Source organism: Gambusia affinis, linkage group LG21 (assembly GCF_019740435.1).
Source record: "Gambusia affinis linkage group LG21, SWU_Gaff_1.0, whole genome shotgun sequence".
NCBI classification, from domain to species: domain Eukaryota; kingdom Metazoa; phylum Chordata; class Actinopteri; order Cyprinodontiformes; family Poeciliidae; genus Gambusia; species Gambusia affinis.
Genome location: NC_057888.1, coordinates 15,566,359 through 15,579,819, shown reverse-complemented (window position 1 = coordinate 15,579,819; position 13,461 = coordinate 15,566,359). Strand labels below are relative to the sequence as shown.

The 13,461-nt window shown below is 38.4% G+C and overlaps 1 protein-coding gene across 2 annotated transcripts; it reads right to left on the bottom strand.

Moving 5' to 3' along the window:
- Positions 1-786: 786 nt before the first annotated feature.
- slc35b3 (solute carrier family 35 member B3) lies at positions 787-10,392 on the bottom strand. Of its 2 annotated transcripts, none has more exons than XM_044104289.1 (10): positions 10,080-10,392; positions 8,196-8,432; positions 7,933-8,054; positions 6,780-6,934; positions 5,650-5,757; positions 5,045-5,142; positions 3,964-4,056; positions 3,644-3,755; positions 2,848-2,917; positions 787-1,870 (listed from the first exon to the last, which is right to left on the bottom strand). In XM_044104289.1, the coding sequence occupies exons 1-10, from the start codon at positions 10,095-10,097 to the stop codon at positions 1,720-1,722; spliced, it is 1,164 nt and encodes a 387-aa protein (XP_043960224.1). In that variant the 5' UTR covers positions 10,098-10,392; the 3' UTR covers positions 787-1,719. The 2 variants fall into 2 exon arrangements, with proteins under 2 accessions (XP_043960224.1, XP_043960225.1); XM_044104290.1 differs by lacking the exon at positions 10,080-10,392 and adding an exon at positions 9,648-9,863.
- Between the last annotated feature and the right edge of the window lie 3,069 nt (positions 10,393-13,461).

The window sequence follows — 13,461 nt, the reverse complement described above, 5'->3', positions numbered from 1 at the left end:
GGAAGTCATGGATTAGAAAACAAAGTTTGCAGACGTTTAGATTGAAAATTCAAGAATTACTAAATGCATATTGCTATCAGTTGTAATTGAAAATTATCCAACGTGATTTCTTTTTTTCCCTACAAAATGAAAAGAATGTATCCAAATCAAAAGCTGGGTTTTCCCACAATTTTCAGTGTGAGATTATGCTTTTCTAATCAAGGACGAATTCACTTCAAGGCTTTCTACACGTCTTCACCAGAGGTGCCAATAAATGTGGCCAGGACTATAAATAGGACTCTATAAGGTAATGAATATTCAAACCAAAAGCAGGAATTTGGTTCACACAAAAGACATCAGGACTGCAAATCAGCATATAATCAAATGCCGTAACCAAATTAATGCTAATGTATCACATAAAACATTTTAATCACCAGTTTACATTACTGAGAGGAAAAAAAAAAAAAAAAAAAACTTTGGCCCAACACAAAAGAAGATATTAATTTACTAGTAGGATCTTAAATATGTTATCAGACTTTAACTTAGCAACTGTGTGACTGACACCACTTAAAATAAGATGTCTGCAAATTCATAGAATAGCTAACAGAAAGAAAAGACTGCCGTTTATTTTCTGTTTAGCAGCACCATCCCCTTTTTTTTTTTTCTCAGGACTCCTAATCAAACACGCCTTAGGCCACTAGATGGATAAACACACACAGATAGATTCTGGCAACATTTCAACTCCTCTCTGAAGCAGCGCAATGGGAGAGAGAAAGGGGCTGGCAGACAAAACCACACAAACACAAATCACTGTAATTACTAAATACATAGTTTATTGTAAAAAGAGATGTACCCTTTCATCCAGAAATGACTAACGAATTATGGCAGTTGACAAGTGTCGCTATATGGCGATACAAACAATCATGTAGAACTTAAGATGCTCATCACGTGACCTGACGTACCACTTTTTAAAATTACCCATAAAGTAGGAAAAACCACTTTTAGAAAGACGTTTGTTATGCAAAACACCGCTTTTTGTCCGTTTTTCTGGCACATGCGAGGGGTGTATGGAGGGAGGGGGGCAAATAGGATTCTTATCAAAATGTTTCGATTTGTTCGTCATACAGGGTGGGCGACAATCATTTTACACATGACGCACATCAACGAGTCTTCTGGATTTATTTATTATTTTTTTCCCTTCCAACAGTTCGTTTCTCTTCCAACCACTCAAGGGTTTGAGTTGATTCCAGTGCAAAACTGTGCAATTTGGTTAGCTAAGGAGCTGGCTTCCCTTTGGAGAGTCTCGCAAGTCCTCACGGCTTCCACCCGACGCAGGGAATGTTTCTGTGGGGCTCTAAAGCTCGCTTTGCAAGACCCCACCAGGCACTGAACCCCTTTTAGAAACATTTCTCTCTCTTTTTTTGATTTTACACGTCTTCTTACAGTGCTTCCAGCTAACCGGCAGAGTTCTGGTATTAGATATAAACATCATCCAGCAACTCCCTGAACCACAGTTTAATCATGTCAGCTGCTTGTAAGGCTGATTGGAGGTCAAACCCGGTATACCCATCCGTGGCTTCGGTATTGATGGTGATGTAGCGCCGTTGCTCAGGCACGTGCTTCGGCTCATCCCCTGGAAATCGTGGGCCGAGGCGTGGAGAGGTCCGAAGCAGTCTTGTCTGAGGGGTTCCGCCGAACTGGTGGCGATTGGGGAAAGACGGGAGAGGGGTGGGGGCACACCTACACGTTTTGCGACAGAAATCGGACTTTCTTTTTCGTCAGCAGCCAGCTCCTGACGTCCTTCAACGTAGGGAGTTTCATTTTCTCTTTGTTTTTACTGTAAACATTCAAGAAGATGCCGAAGACCACCAGAAGGCCGCCCCAGATGTACCTGTTAAAAGGCAAGACAAGTTGAAATTGGAGAGACGGCACGGAGAGAACGCTGACAGGATGCTGATGAATTGTTATTCGAATGCCTTCTTAAAAAATACTATTTTTTCTCCTTCTTCCCATGCAGAACCACAAGAAGTGCTGATCAGAAGTTCACATGCAGTAGGCCGCTGCCTATTCATGGTTCTGCATTTGTGGATTTTTCTGTGGGACGAAACTCCACATTACATGCAGAAAATGCATCTATTCTCAGATTTTATATACAGCGCATATGTAAACTGTGTGAAACAAAATTCTATTTGACAGGTTATTGGATGATATTTGCACCCTAGCTTGTCCTCAATACTGGTTGTTTTACATGGTGGTACAACAAATACCTTCAAGTCATCTCAAAAAAAAGGATCAGGTTAGTTTGGATTTACAACAGATTTTCTTTAATCAATACAGGATTATAATAACAGGTTATTTTTTTGACCTGAACAGGCAATGTTAAAAGCTCAATCAATAATGGGTGTATGCAAACGTCTGACTGGCACTGTGTCTGTTGTTCTGCAAGCAAGGGTAAAACAGCACTAAATGCAACACTTTTCAAGTGGCGGAAGCAGAAAACTGCAAATAAAAATGGCAAAATATAACAAAGGTTGTAAGAGAAAGAACTGGGAGAATGAAACTGGCCAGGTTGCACAAGTCCTTTTTTTTTATTTATTGAGATATCTCGACATGCATGTCAAAATTCACAACAAAGAAGCAGCGCCAGAGGTAGGAAGAAAATCAGTGCCCTCTGACACAACCGCAGAGTTAAGACGATAAGTCAGAGAGTAAAGGACAACGATAAGGAGCTGAGAAACAGTAGGGGATAAAAGTCAAGAAGGCCAAATCGAGTTTTCTCCAACAAAGAAGAGGTCAGTGGCACCACGACACTCTGGAGCTTAAGCAAAGATTGAAGTGCCAAAAGTGGAAAAAGGTGACGGTACTTACTGAAAAGTGAACGGTTTGGTAAAGAACATGAAGGAAAGTATGATGGTCATGGCCTTTCTTCCAGTGGTCACTGTAAAAGAACCAACCAAAAGCAAGGCAGCATTTACATTTCTATATTAAAACCACAAAAAGATGAACAAAGTTCAACACAAGTTACTTTCAAACTTGACTTTCAACTGCTGATATAAGCTTTTATTTTATACACTTTGGTCCTAAAGAGATAACAGATATGTTTGGGGAAAACAAAAAAAAAAAAAAAAGGTTTGTGGCATATGAATGAGTAAATTCAATTATTTACAAACTTTTCCATCTTTTTTCTGTGTGGCATTCCTTGTACAATTCCAATGAAAAGTAACAATATGGTACGAAGAGACTGTTAACCTTTTCCTACAGTTTGCAATAAGCAAATGTCTGAAAAAATCAAATAAAATTCTACAATAGCAATTTTGTTTCACGTTCACCAGATTCACAATAACTGAAATGTACTAAAAAATGTACTTAAGATCAACAAAAGATCCAGACAACACAATTCAACAAAAAGCTGTGACATCTTTTTGGACCGTTTCCCAATGAATGATTTCTTTTTCCATTAAACCATAAATCTTTTTTTTTTTTTAGCTACAAAAACTGGCATTAAAAACAGCTGTACGTATATGTTTGACAGTTGGTGTCGTGTTTTATCATGTAGCAATAAATGTCAATATTTTGTGTTGTTAGGTATGAAATTACAGACAGAAAAACAACAACAACCCCCAAACATCTCATAAGACAGAAAATATTTTCCTGTGTCTCTGACCTGTTACTGCAACCAGGGCGCCAAACAGCTTGATTAAGGCTAGCACAAAGGAGATCCCGAAATAACCCGTAAGCGAGAAGAAGAAGGCATAACCGTACGTCTTAACAGGATGCTGCAAGAGAGAACACAAGAGTCTTTTCTGAGCCTTCGGGCGGACTTGTTGGTCTATTTAGAATCAGGAGCTTTTTCCATTTCCAAAAAGGACACAAACTTAGAATCAGAATGCGCGAAAACGTGATTTTATTCGATTACAAACACACCGTAAACACAGTCAACCCCATTAACAGTCAGGGATACGTATAGCCTTACAGGATATTTACCTCTGAGCAGAAAGCCACAGCTGGTCCCAGCCCACCCACACAGAGCAAGCCTCCCAGTATGTAGATGAAACCGATAGAGTACGAGTACAGCACCTGTGAACACACGACTAAACGATGAATCAGTGATGTCACACTTCGGGGGTTAGTTACATCCTTCACTTGAAACACTAAGCACAAATATCAGCAGGGATAAACTTCCTGTGTTTATCTCCAACATGTCAACAGATCTGCCGGTCAACATGTTCTCGTTTTGATTTCATTGAGTCACAGAGACACTCGTCTGGTGAAAAGCCTGGCGAAAAAAAATACACTTTAAGTAAAGGAGTCTTTGGATTAAAACTTGGAAAACAATAAAACAATTCTTTTGAAATTAAAATAAAACACTTTATAGAATAACAAATAGCACGATTGATGGTACCGCTGTATTCAAGATATTGTCAAAAAAAAATTTTAATCTACGTACAATCACAGCATTTCACAAGGTTGGAGAATAATAAAGAGACGGCTATTCAGATTAAAGCCCCAATTTTAATCTGAACTCAGCTTCTTTAGGTGTACATCGACGTTGGTAGGATAGAAAAGGTTTTATTCAGACATTCGTCCTTAACAGCCGACTGCTTTTACCTTTTGTTTAGTGGCAAGATAAACCTGGCTCTTTATCCAGCTTAGTGCCCCGATGGGTAAAAGAATGTGTCTCTGTCATGTCATATTTATACCCCACAGACACAGAAAGTCCTGAATTACTGATTAAAAGTGCCTCAAAACTATGATGAACATCAAATGGTGAAAGATGTATTTAAAAAAACAAACAAAAACACCTGCTACATCTATTTTAAAGGGAGCATAACCAATAAGTTTGTTAAGCAGACCAATAAAATGTTCAGTATGACGTTATGCTGCGGTAATTAACACAATTACGTTAAGGCTGTTTACTCATCTGTCCTGTGCGCTGAAAAATTTGTAACATCTGCACATGTTCTTTACTAGTAATATATATATATATATATATATATATATATATATATATATATATATATATATAAACACATATGTGAATTTATATGTAAAAAAACCCATTTACCATTTCAGAGTTGGATCCGTTGTGGAGCTTCATGGCCTTTTCTTGCACATTTCCAATCACAGCATCTGCACACAGAGCCAGGGAGATGAGCACAACACCTGCAAAACAAAAACACACATATTTACTACAAATGTCTTACATCTTTTTAAAACGAAAACCCCCAAAAGGGTTCAATTCATGTTTTATACAACATAGACAAAAAGGAGAAGAAAAAAATAAAAAGATGCTAAGATCTATAAAGATCCAGAAAGAGTTCAATTTCCAGGCACAAAATAATTTCAAATTTCTCAAGAGAAACACCATATTGGACTTAAATGTGATATGCATCTGATTAGTACTAAATGCTGGTCATGTACAGGTCATGGAAATAGAGACAAGAACATAAAGTAATGCTTAAATAACATTTTTCTTTTCTCTCTAGCGGTAGTCAGTCAGAGATTTGCTTGAAACCAGTTCATTTGCAGTGAGTGTTGTTCTTAAATTATTAACACCTTAACAAAAAGGCAGTGTAGAGGCAGCACAGCACAACTCTATATGGGCGAAAGTGACGGCATTTGAGTTCGTCTCTGAGAGCTGCCCAGGTTTGTGGATCGTGAAGGAATTACCTGTCACATTGAAGTTCGGAGCTACTTTGCTGTCAGCGAGGGTAAACCAGATGAGTCCCAGACTCATGCAGAGAGCAGCAGACACATCAGTCAAGTTATACCGTTTACCTTGAACACACATAAAAAAATAAATGAATAAATGTTCATTGCCATCATGCATAAATCTGTTGTAAAAGTCTAATAAGGCACTTTTAAAATATTCATAGTTTGAGAAACCAGGTTAAAACAGAACTCGTAAAAGTTTTTCGTTTTGGTATTTCACACAATTCCAAGTTTCAGAGGGTATGCAAAAAACAATGAAAAAAAAACAAAAAAAAAACGGGAAAGAATAGGAGAAAAACAACAAGATGAAAACAGACTGACGGACGGGTGCCTTAAGGTTGACAAGAGGACGCAGCATCAGGTTAGCTGTGGTCGGCTTTGATTCCCCCCACTTGCCTTTGAAGGGCCTCACATCAGATGCAACCCCGAGAGCCCCTCCCACATCCTTCTCTTCCACTTTCTCTTCTTGCATTCCAAGGGAACAAATGTTTTTTTTCGCTCTACCCCTTGAGGGACCCTGGTCCTCACATCTGCTCGTCGAAAGATGAAGGAAACGGGGTGGGGGCAAAAAGAGGAGCACTAAACTCATCTGATGTTTAGGACAGGGAACCTTGAGAAAGGCCAGTGCTGCTGCTGCTGCTGCTGCTGCCGACTGAGCTCTGACGACCGAAAACAACAAAAGGTGGATGAAAAGGATGGAGTGAAAGTTGAAAGGTGAAAGCTCCTTCAAAAGATGCCAGCAATCGCAGGAATGAGGTGGAAAGTGTCCCTCATAGAAAGTCCACCTGTCTTAGGAGAATTATACTTAAACTGTTTTATGTCAAATAAAGACTTGGGGAAATATGGCTATTTACAATCATGCCCATTTATGTTCTGGTTCTTAGGATTTAAAACATTTTTTTAAAGTTTTTATGAAATTGGAACAGATTAAAAAAAAAAATGCAATTATTGAGCTATTGCCTATTCATATTCCCCACATATTTAAATACTGCTAAAATTCAATGGCACAAAAAAACAACAACTTTATGACACCGACAAAACTTCAAAGCACATATAAATGATGAAAACCGTTTCTAAGATTTGCTAACCTTGTATAAAAACTCCTCCGATCATAACTGGGATGAGTTTGCAGCACTTGAAGATGACCTGGGTGGGGTAGTTCAAGTAGCCTAAAGAGGTATTGGATAGTCCCATAGTTCCTACTGTTAGAAATGCAATCATCATGTAGGTCTTCCCTGGTATCCTAGATGGGAAGAATGATAAAAATAGTGAAAATAGAGAGACAACATGGAAATGAAAACAGACTAAGACCCTATCTAGACTAGTAGAAAACATTTTCCATGTGCCTGTTCTTTTCCCTCTTCAAAACTAGTCTTAATCTCTGAAGTCCAAGAGAAAACACTGTAATAGCTAAGATGCACAGGAACACAAAATTCAAAAGAATAAAATTCAGCGAATTCGTAGAGATTTCGACAAGACACAGAGACTCCTCAAACAACTGTACGTTGTGTTTTCTGCGACACTGTTTAGCTCATCGGGTGGTAAGTTTTTCAGTTTACATTTGAAGTTAAATAACGACATATTCAGGGCATCTGTGTAATATTCTGTAAAAAAAAAAAAAGAAAAAGATAGCTCCACAGTTGCTATGGTTTCCAGTATAAAATGTAATGGAGGACAAACAGTAAGTGGCCACAGCCAAGCAAGATTGGAATGCACAAGATATCAAATTCGCAAGAACAAAACGATACTAGATTTTATCTATATATTTTTCGGAATGAAAACAATCCACCATTATGCTTTTGAAAATGAAAGTATTCATAATTAAAATCTGCTTCAAAGTCTGTAATCGCTCCAAAGACAATCCAATTTACATAGATAACAGTTTAAAAGACAGCTTTAACGACAAACAATAATGTCTAATTTTTCAGACATTGATAATGGAATAAATAATTCACAAATATCTGCTCAGAGTAGAATTAACCAGTTCTACGCTGATCACGCAATCAGATATATTAGACTTAATTTGAGATCGTCAAATTAGATTCTGAATCCATAAAAAAACAAAAACAGTACAATAGCCGTATAAGTTAGTACCAGTAGGAAGCTACAGAGGTCAATCTCAGCCACTGACGTTACAGTCGTGGTTGCAAGACTTACCACTCATTCATATTTTGTTTCTCACTTTGTCAACATATTATTTCATGGAAAATTCTTAAATTAAATGACCAAATATATAGATACCTTCTGCGTTTGTCTTGTGTGAACTGAAGCTCAACGAGTCCAAACATGGAGTAAAAGCCAAACTGTATTAACGTGAGGTACCAACCAAAAGGTTTGAATCCTTCCACAGAAAATATTAATTCCTATGGGGTAAGGACAAATACAGAAATGAATGCAGGGTACTGCCAGAATAAATCAGAACACACTTAAACACATAAACCTAAGAGTAAACGACAGCTTGGATAGATTTCATCGAACGTTTCTTTCTTTTCCACTTGTTTTACCTGCAAATATCCATAGATAAGGTAAAAGAGGAAGACTCCAGCCACACAGATGAAGAACTGTGTTGGGGCACTTAAGCTGCTGAGGTTGATTCCCAGAACCCTCAGCTCCTCCACAGACTTGATGTGAGGCGACATCACCTCTGTGGATGACGGAATGGAGATGGATATGTGCTTCCGCGAGCTGTTGTAACCCACCAGGCCATATTTGGTGCTCATTGTGTCCGTGGTAACTGGAGTCTGTGAGAACAAAAACAAAAAATAAATAAATAAAAACATACAGGAAGGGTGTGAATGGTCAGCCACAAAATAAATGTATTAAACAGCAACAGGTGGATGTTGGAGAGGTACATCTTCACCTTGTCAATCCTCTCTCTGATAAATATATCATGTTCTCGTAAAGGGGTGTCACAATCAGGATTCCTGTTGCTGATATTGATCTGAATCATTTAAGAATAGATATTTAATTAAACTAAGAGCCAACCAACCTGATCAATGTCATGCATATGCAGTAGAGTAACACTGCAACCCAGCCAAAATGGTCTACATCAATATTGTGATTCTGTAGCTTTTGACAAAGGATGTAGAACGTGTTTTTCTTGCTAGTGACAGACATTTTTTTTTTCCTTGTCACACCAGTTTTTGCAGTTCAGTCAAATATGCAAGTGCTAACCAGATGGTTCGAAACAACAGATGGTTCGAAACAACATGTAAAGCTACGTTCTTTAATAACACACTCATGTACTAGGAAAAAAGGTAGCTTGTTGATGCCAGCTATTGATAATTTGACTCACATTTCAGCGTCATCCCAGTTAAAACGTTCAAAAAACATTGCTTCCTTACTGGATAACCTTATCGCTTTCTTCTGAACTACACTGTTTCAAATGCACTACTACTCTTCCAGTGCCTGGTGCAGTAAAAGTTTTGTTTAGTTTCAGCACACAATTTTGGAAGTAAAAGCAAGTAAGTTCAACTACACATTTGTTTTTCGTGCAGCTCTACTGCAAAATCTTAATAGATCACACAAAAATTGTACATTCTTTCTGATAAACATATTTTATTATCTAGATATATTTCAAATGCATTGTTTTTAAGACAAAGCAGAAAATGTAACAAGTTCAAGTCGCAAATCCTTCATCAAAATTGCTGATCTGAAACCACAAAGGTCCCCAATCTGAGCTGCCATTTAAAACTGGCCAAGTTGTATGAATATTTAACTTGACTGACTCATAAAGTAGCTACGTGTTCTGAATAAGGCATATTGGATGGGCTACAGCATCCCAGGCAGACCAAAATAAAGGGTGTCAACTGTCTGCGCTTAATATACTAGGAATTAACTGATCAACAATAGCTGCAACTTTCTGGGTTATATTATCAAAGTTATTACAAAAAAGAATTACTTCTATAATAGCTCTTCGTTGCCGGCTACGTTAGCTTTAAAAGCGAACTGCTTACCTTCAGTAACACTTCCGGGAGTCTTTAAGTGTGTATTTCCTCCTTTTCAGAGGCAATGTTTATGGAAATCATCGCCCTGTCCGTACAATCTTCATCTTTTATGTAGCCTAGAGCGTTTCATGATTCCGATTTCAAGTGCCAAACAGTTCAAAAGCGAAGGTAAATCTGCTAGCCTGTTAAAACTTGCTAGCCTGCACTGGCTGCAGTGGCAGGAGCAGCCAACAACTTCCGCCGAACTCTGAACTCGAACGCTATTGGTCAACAGAGACGTGCTGATGCAGGTGCAGAAAAAATAAACTAAGCGACCCATTAATCCGTTTTAGTCAGAAAATGAAAAAAAAAAAGTGTTTTGAGAAGAATTAAACAATACGTTGTTTAATAAATGTATTTTAGATGCATTGGAAACAGCCAGGCTGCATAGCATGGACTCACCTGTTTGGAAGAATCCATGTGAACTTGGTGAGTGTATGCTGCCTTTTCCTGTTTCACCACGACCGTGGTAGTAAATAAAACACAGAAAACAAATACCAGGTTATCCGGTAAATCCGGTTACCTGACAGTTTCCTGCAGCCATGATATGCTACGTAGATATACGTATATGTAAGATTTAATTATAACAATTCAACTCAATTAATCTGAATCATATAGATATATTTCAGAAATTCAGTTGAAGAAGTTAAACTCATGTATTATTGATTCATTACAGGTTGAGTGATGTATTTCGAGTGTTTATTTGCATCACTGTGGCTTACTGCAATTGGAAACTAAGAAAATGTACATTGTTTTGTTCTTTGGTTCAATACACCTGAATCAAATAATGGTTAATTAGGATGCCTCTGGAGAACTGTGGCTGTTGGAGCAGACACCTAAGGAGCAGGACAGGAGCTGCTGGACATCCATGGCTTTTACAACTGAAAATTTCCAGCAGAAACATCTCCACATGGAGGGTAAGCCTCAAGTTCACATAATGAACTCAACATAAAGAATAGTGGGAGGGACTCTATATTTAATCAATGCTTCCTTTTTTTGATTTAGATTAAGATGTTATGTTTTGTTTTTCTTAGCTGAACCTAAATTAATCTGAATGTGTACACACTACCGAGTCTGAAAAAAATTATTAGTAGGAGGCGGGCTAACTACTACACCAGTAGTCATAACTGCTGTGTTTCCTTCTTTGTGTATTCTTGTGAGTTTGCTTAAGGTTTGGAGGCCATTCTTGAGTTGATTGGCTGCCTTTGTTTAAAGTTTACTTTCTATGTACGTGATGACAGCTTTCTTGAGTACACAGAGGTTGTGTTCAAGGAGTTTGAAAGTTTAATCTTTAGGATTATACATTTCTGATGATTATTATACATTTTTGTCAGGTTTTAAATTAAAAAGAAAATTAGATGTTGTTTTGAAACAAACATGATTTTTAATAGTCTTTATCAGATAGACAAAGAGGAATTAGGTCAAATAGCCAAAGTAGCAAGTTAACACTTTTTTGACTGCACATTTGTACATTTCTGTATTGAAATGCTTTCAAGCCATTGAAATCATTTGAGACAAAATATGTATGTGAATTGTGCATCACGCCCACAACTTATGTGATGCCTTTGTATTGTTTCTGTTTTGCTGTAGTCCTGGCTGCTGTTTTCCTTCCGTTCCCGCAATCTTTTGAGGCTTCTTTCTTGTTTCACTTGAAGTCGTCACTTTGTTTCTTGCCAGCTCTCCTCCGTCTTTGCCCAGCTTCCACATGCTCGTGAGCTTTCCTTCCCATTGCACTTTTACTCTCCCCTCCCCTTATTACATTAATTCTTTCTCAGCATTCTCCATTGCTTCCCCTGTCTCTTGACCATCTCATATCCCCTCTGCTCCCTCTTTGGCTTCCCCACTATAAGGCATGAAACTCTGTCTGGCCCATTCGTTGCCCTCCTCCCTCCGCTAGTCCCCCCCCGCCCCCCCCTTCATGGCGTCCAGTCTCAAATCGCTCACTCTGCCTGCCTTGGTTTTTCGCTCACTCTCCCCCTGTCCTCTCTCCCCAGCCAGAGGTTAATACACTCCAGGATGGCATTATTTCCTCCCCGGCCCTCCGACAATATAAAAATTCAGAATGGACAGCTCAATCCCTCTTCCATCTCAGATTTGATTGTAATGGTATTGCCTCTTGTCCCTGGGAGGCCCCTGCTGCCTCGCCAACCCAGCCTTTATGACACTAAATGGCCCGGCTACAATTTTTCCATCTATTCAAAAAATTCTGTTAATAACTCATTTGGAATGAGCCGTCCAGACTCCCTGGACCGACTGCAGCCAGGGCTCTCACCTCTCAGCTCACAGGGGCCGCAATATACAAAAAAGGATGCAGGGCTGAATGGAAAATGCATTGGTTAATTAATCTCTTCGAATTTACAGCCCTCTTTTCCCCAAATGCCCTGTGCACTCCAACTGACAGTCCCAAAGAGACAACATTTTCATATTTACAACCTTTCATGGAGAAAATGCACAGTGGCGGCTGGAGCTGGTCGGACCACTTTTCCTTCCGCCTTGTCCAACTTTACAAGTGCAGCCATTCATCATGCATGATGGATTTATGTAATAAAACCCATTTTCCTTTTCCATACCACCCTATTAAATAATAAAATAATTATTTATTGATTATTCAAAAAGGTACATATATGTGGGTAATGACTTTTGAGCATGCTACCGAACTTTCAATAAATAAAGCAGACTGGTGGGGTGGGGGGAGGTTGAGGAGAAGGAGAAATAAAGTTGAAAAAGAGGGATAGAGGAAATAAGAGATGAAGGGAAATGACTTTGAACCAGTAAAATCTGGATCCAATTCTGGACTCTTGGAAAACAGATCAGGAAAGACATTATTGGATTTTCAACAGCCTTGTATAAGAATGCAACTTATAATGTGTTTTTACACAGTAAGAAGACAACTAGGTTAGAGGCCTGAACAAAATCAAGATTTAAATTCTAACTTTTCTTTTGAAAAAAACAAAGAAAGATTAATTGGCACTTGTCATCGCATGATCTCTTCCCCACCTCCCTCCCTCCAAGACTAGCAATTGTTTTTTAACTTTTTATATAGATTCACAGAACATTTTGCTGATTACCTAAACTGACTGACTGAAATCTTATTATTAATATTAACAGCCTGTGACCTGTAAGTAGCCAGTTGGATCTTATTTCATTAAGCACATCTTACTTAAGTTATACTGGGTCCAGCTAACAAACACACTCTTAAGTTTTGAAGTTGTTACTTCAGGAGTCAGTCAGGGTTAGGTATTTTTAGAATGGGTGAAGCATCTTAAAAATCATGTCAGTGGAAGTAGAAAAGGTGTATCAGTTAGATAAGAAGCCATTTTTTATCTAGACTTTGACTGGGGGTCTTGTAGCTTCTTAACTGTTTTTGTCTTCTTACAGTTACGGTTCTTGTTGTTTCAGGGGAAAAAAACCCATCAGAAATGAAAAGCATCCATCTGCTGTAGGATGTCAGTCAGTACCCTCCGTTAGGTCATTTTAACGAACCAGTCAAGGGGCAAATGTAGCTGGAGCAAATTTCAGCAGGTAACAGGAAAGGTGAACATATTACTGCAAAGTTGCTCTGTTGCATTCTTTTGAGCCTTCAACCTCTCTCTGTTATGAAAACTGCTGGATCACCAGGGAATTGTTAGTAACTCCAGCCAAGCATCCTGTTCTAATCACTAACACAAATTGTAAGTTTGTCTTCTATATTTCAGATGGCCAATCTATACAATGCGGCATCACATCCTCTCCTATAATAAAAATTGACTTTGCAAGGCAGGATGGCTAGAAAAATATTTAAATT

Excerpts from the sequence above, each read along its gene's own strand:
- slc35b3 (XM_044104289.1), bottom strand. Across the intron at positions 6,935-7,932 it reads ACACAAGACAAACGCAGAAG|GATACCAGGGAAGACCTACA; the intron begins GTATCTATATAT and ends CTTCCCATCTAG. Across the intron at positions 5,758-6,779 it reads CGGAGGAGTTTTTATACAAG|GTAAACGGTATAACTTGACT; the intron begins GTTAGCAAATCT and ends TGTGTGTTCAAG.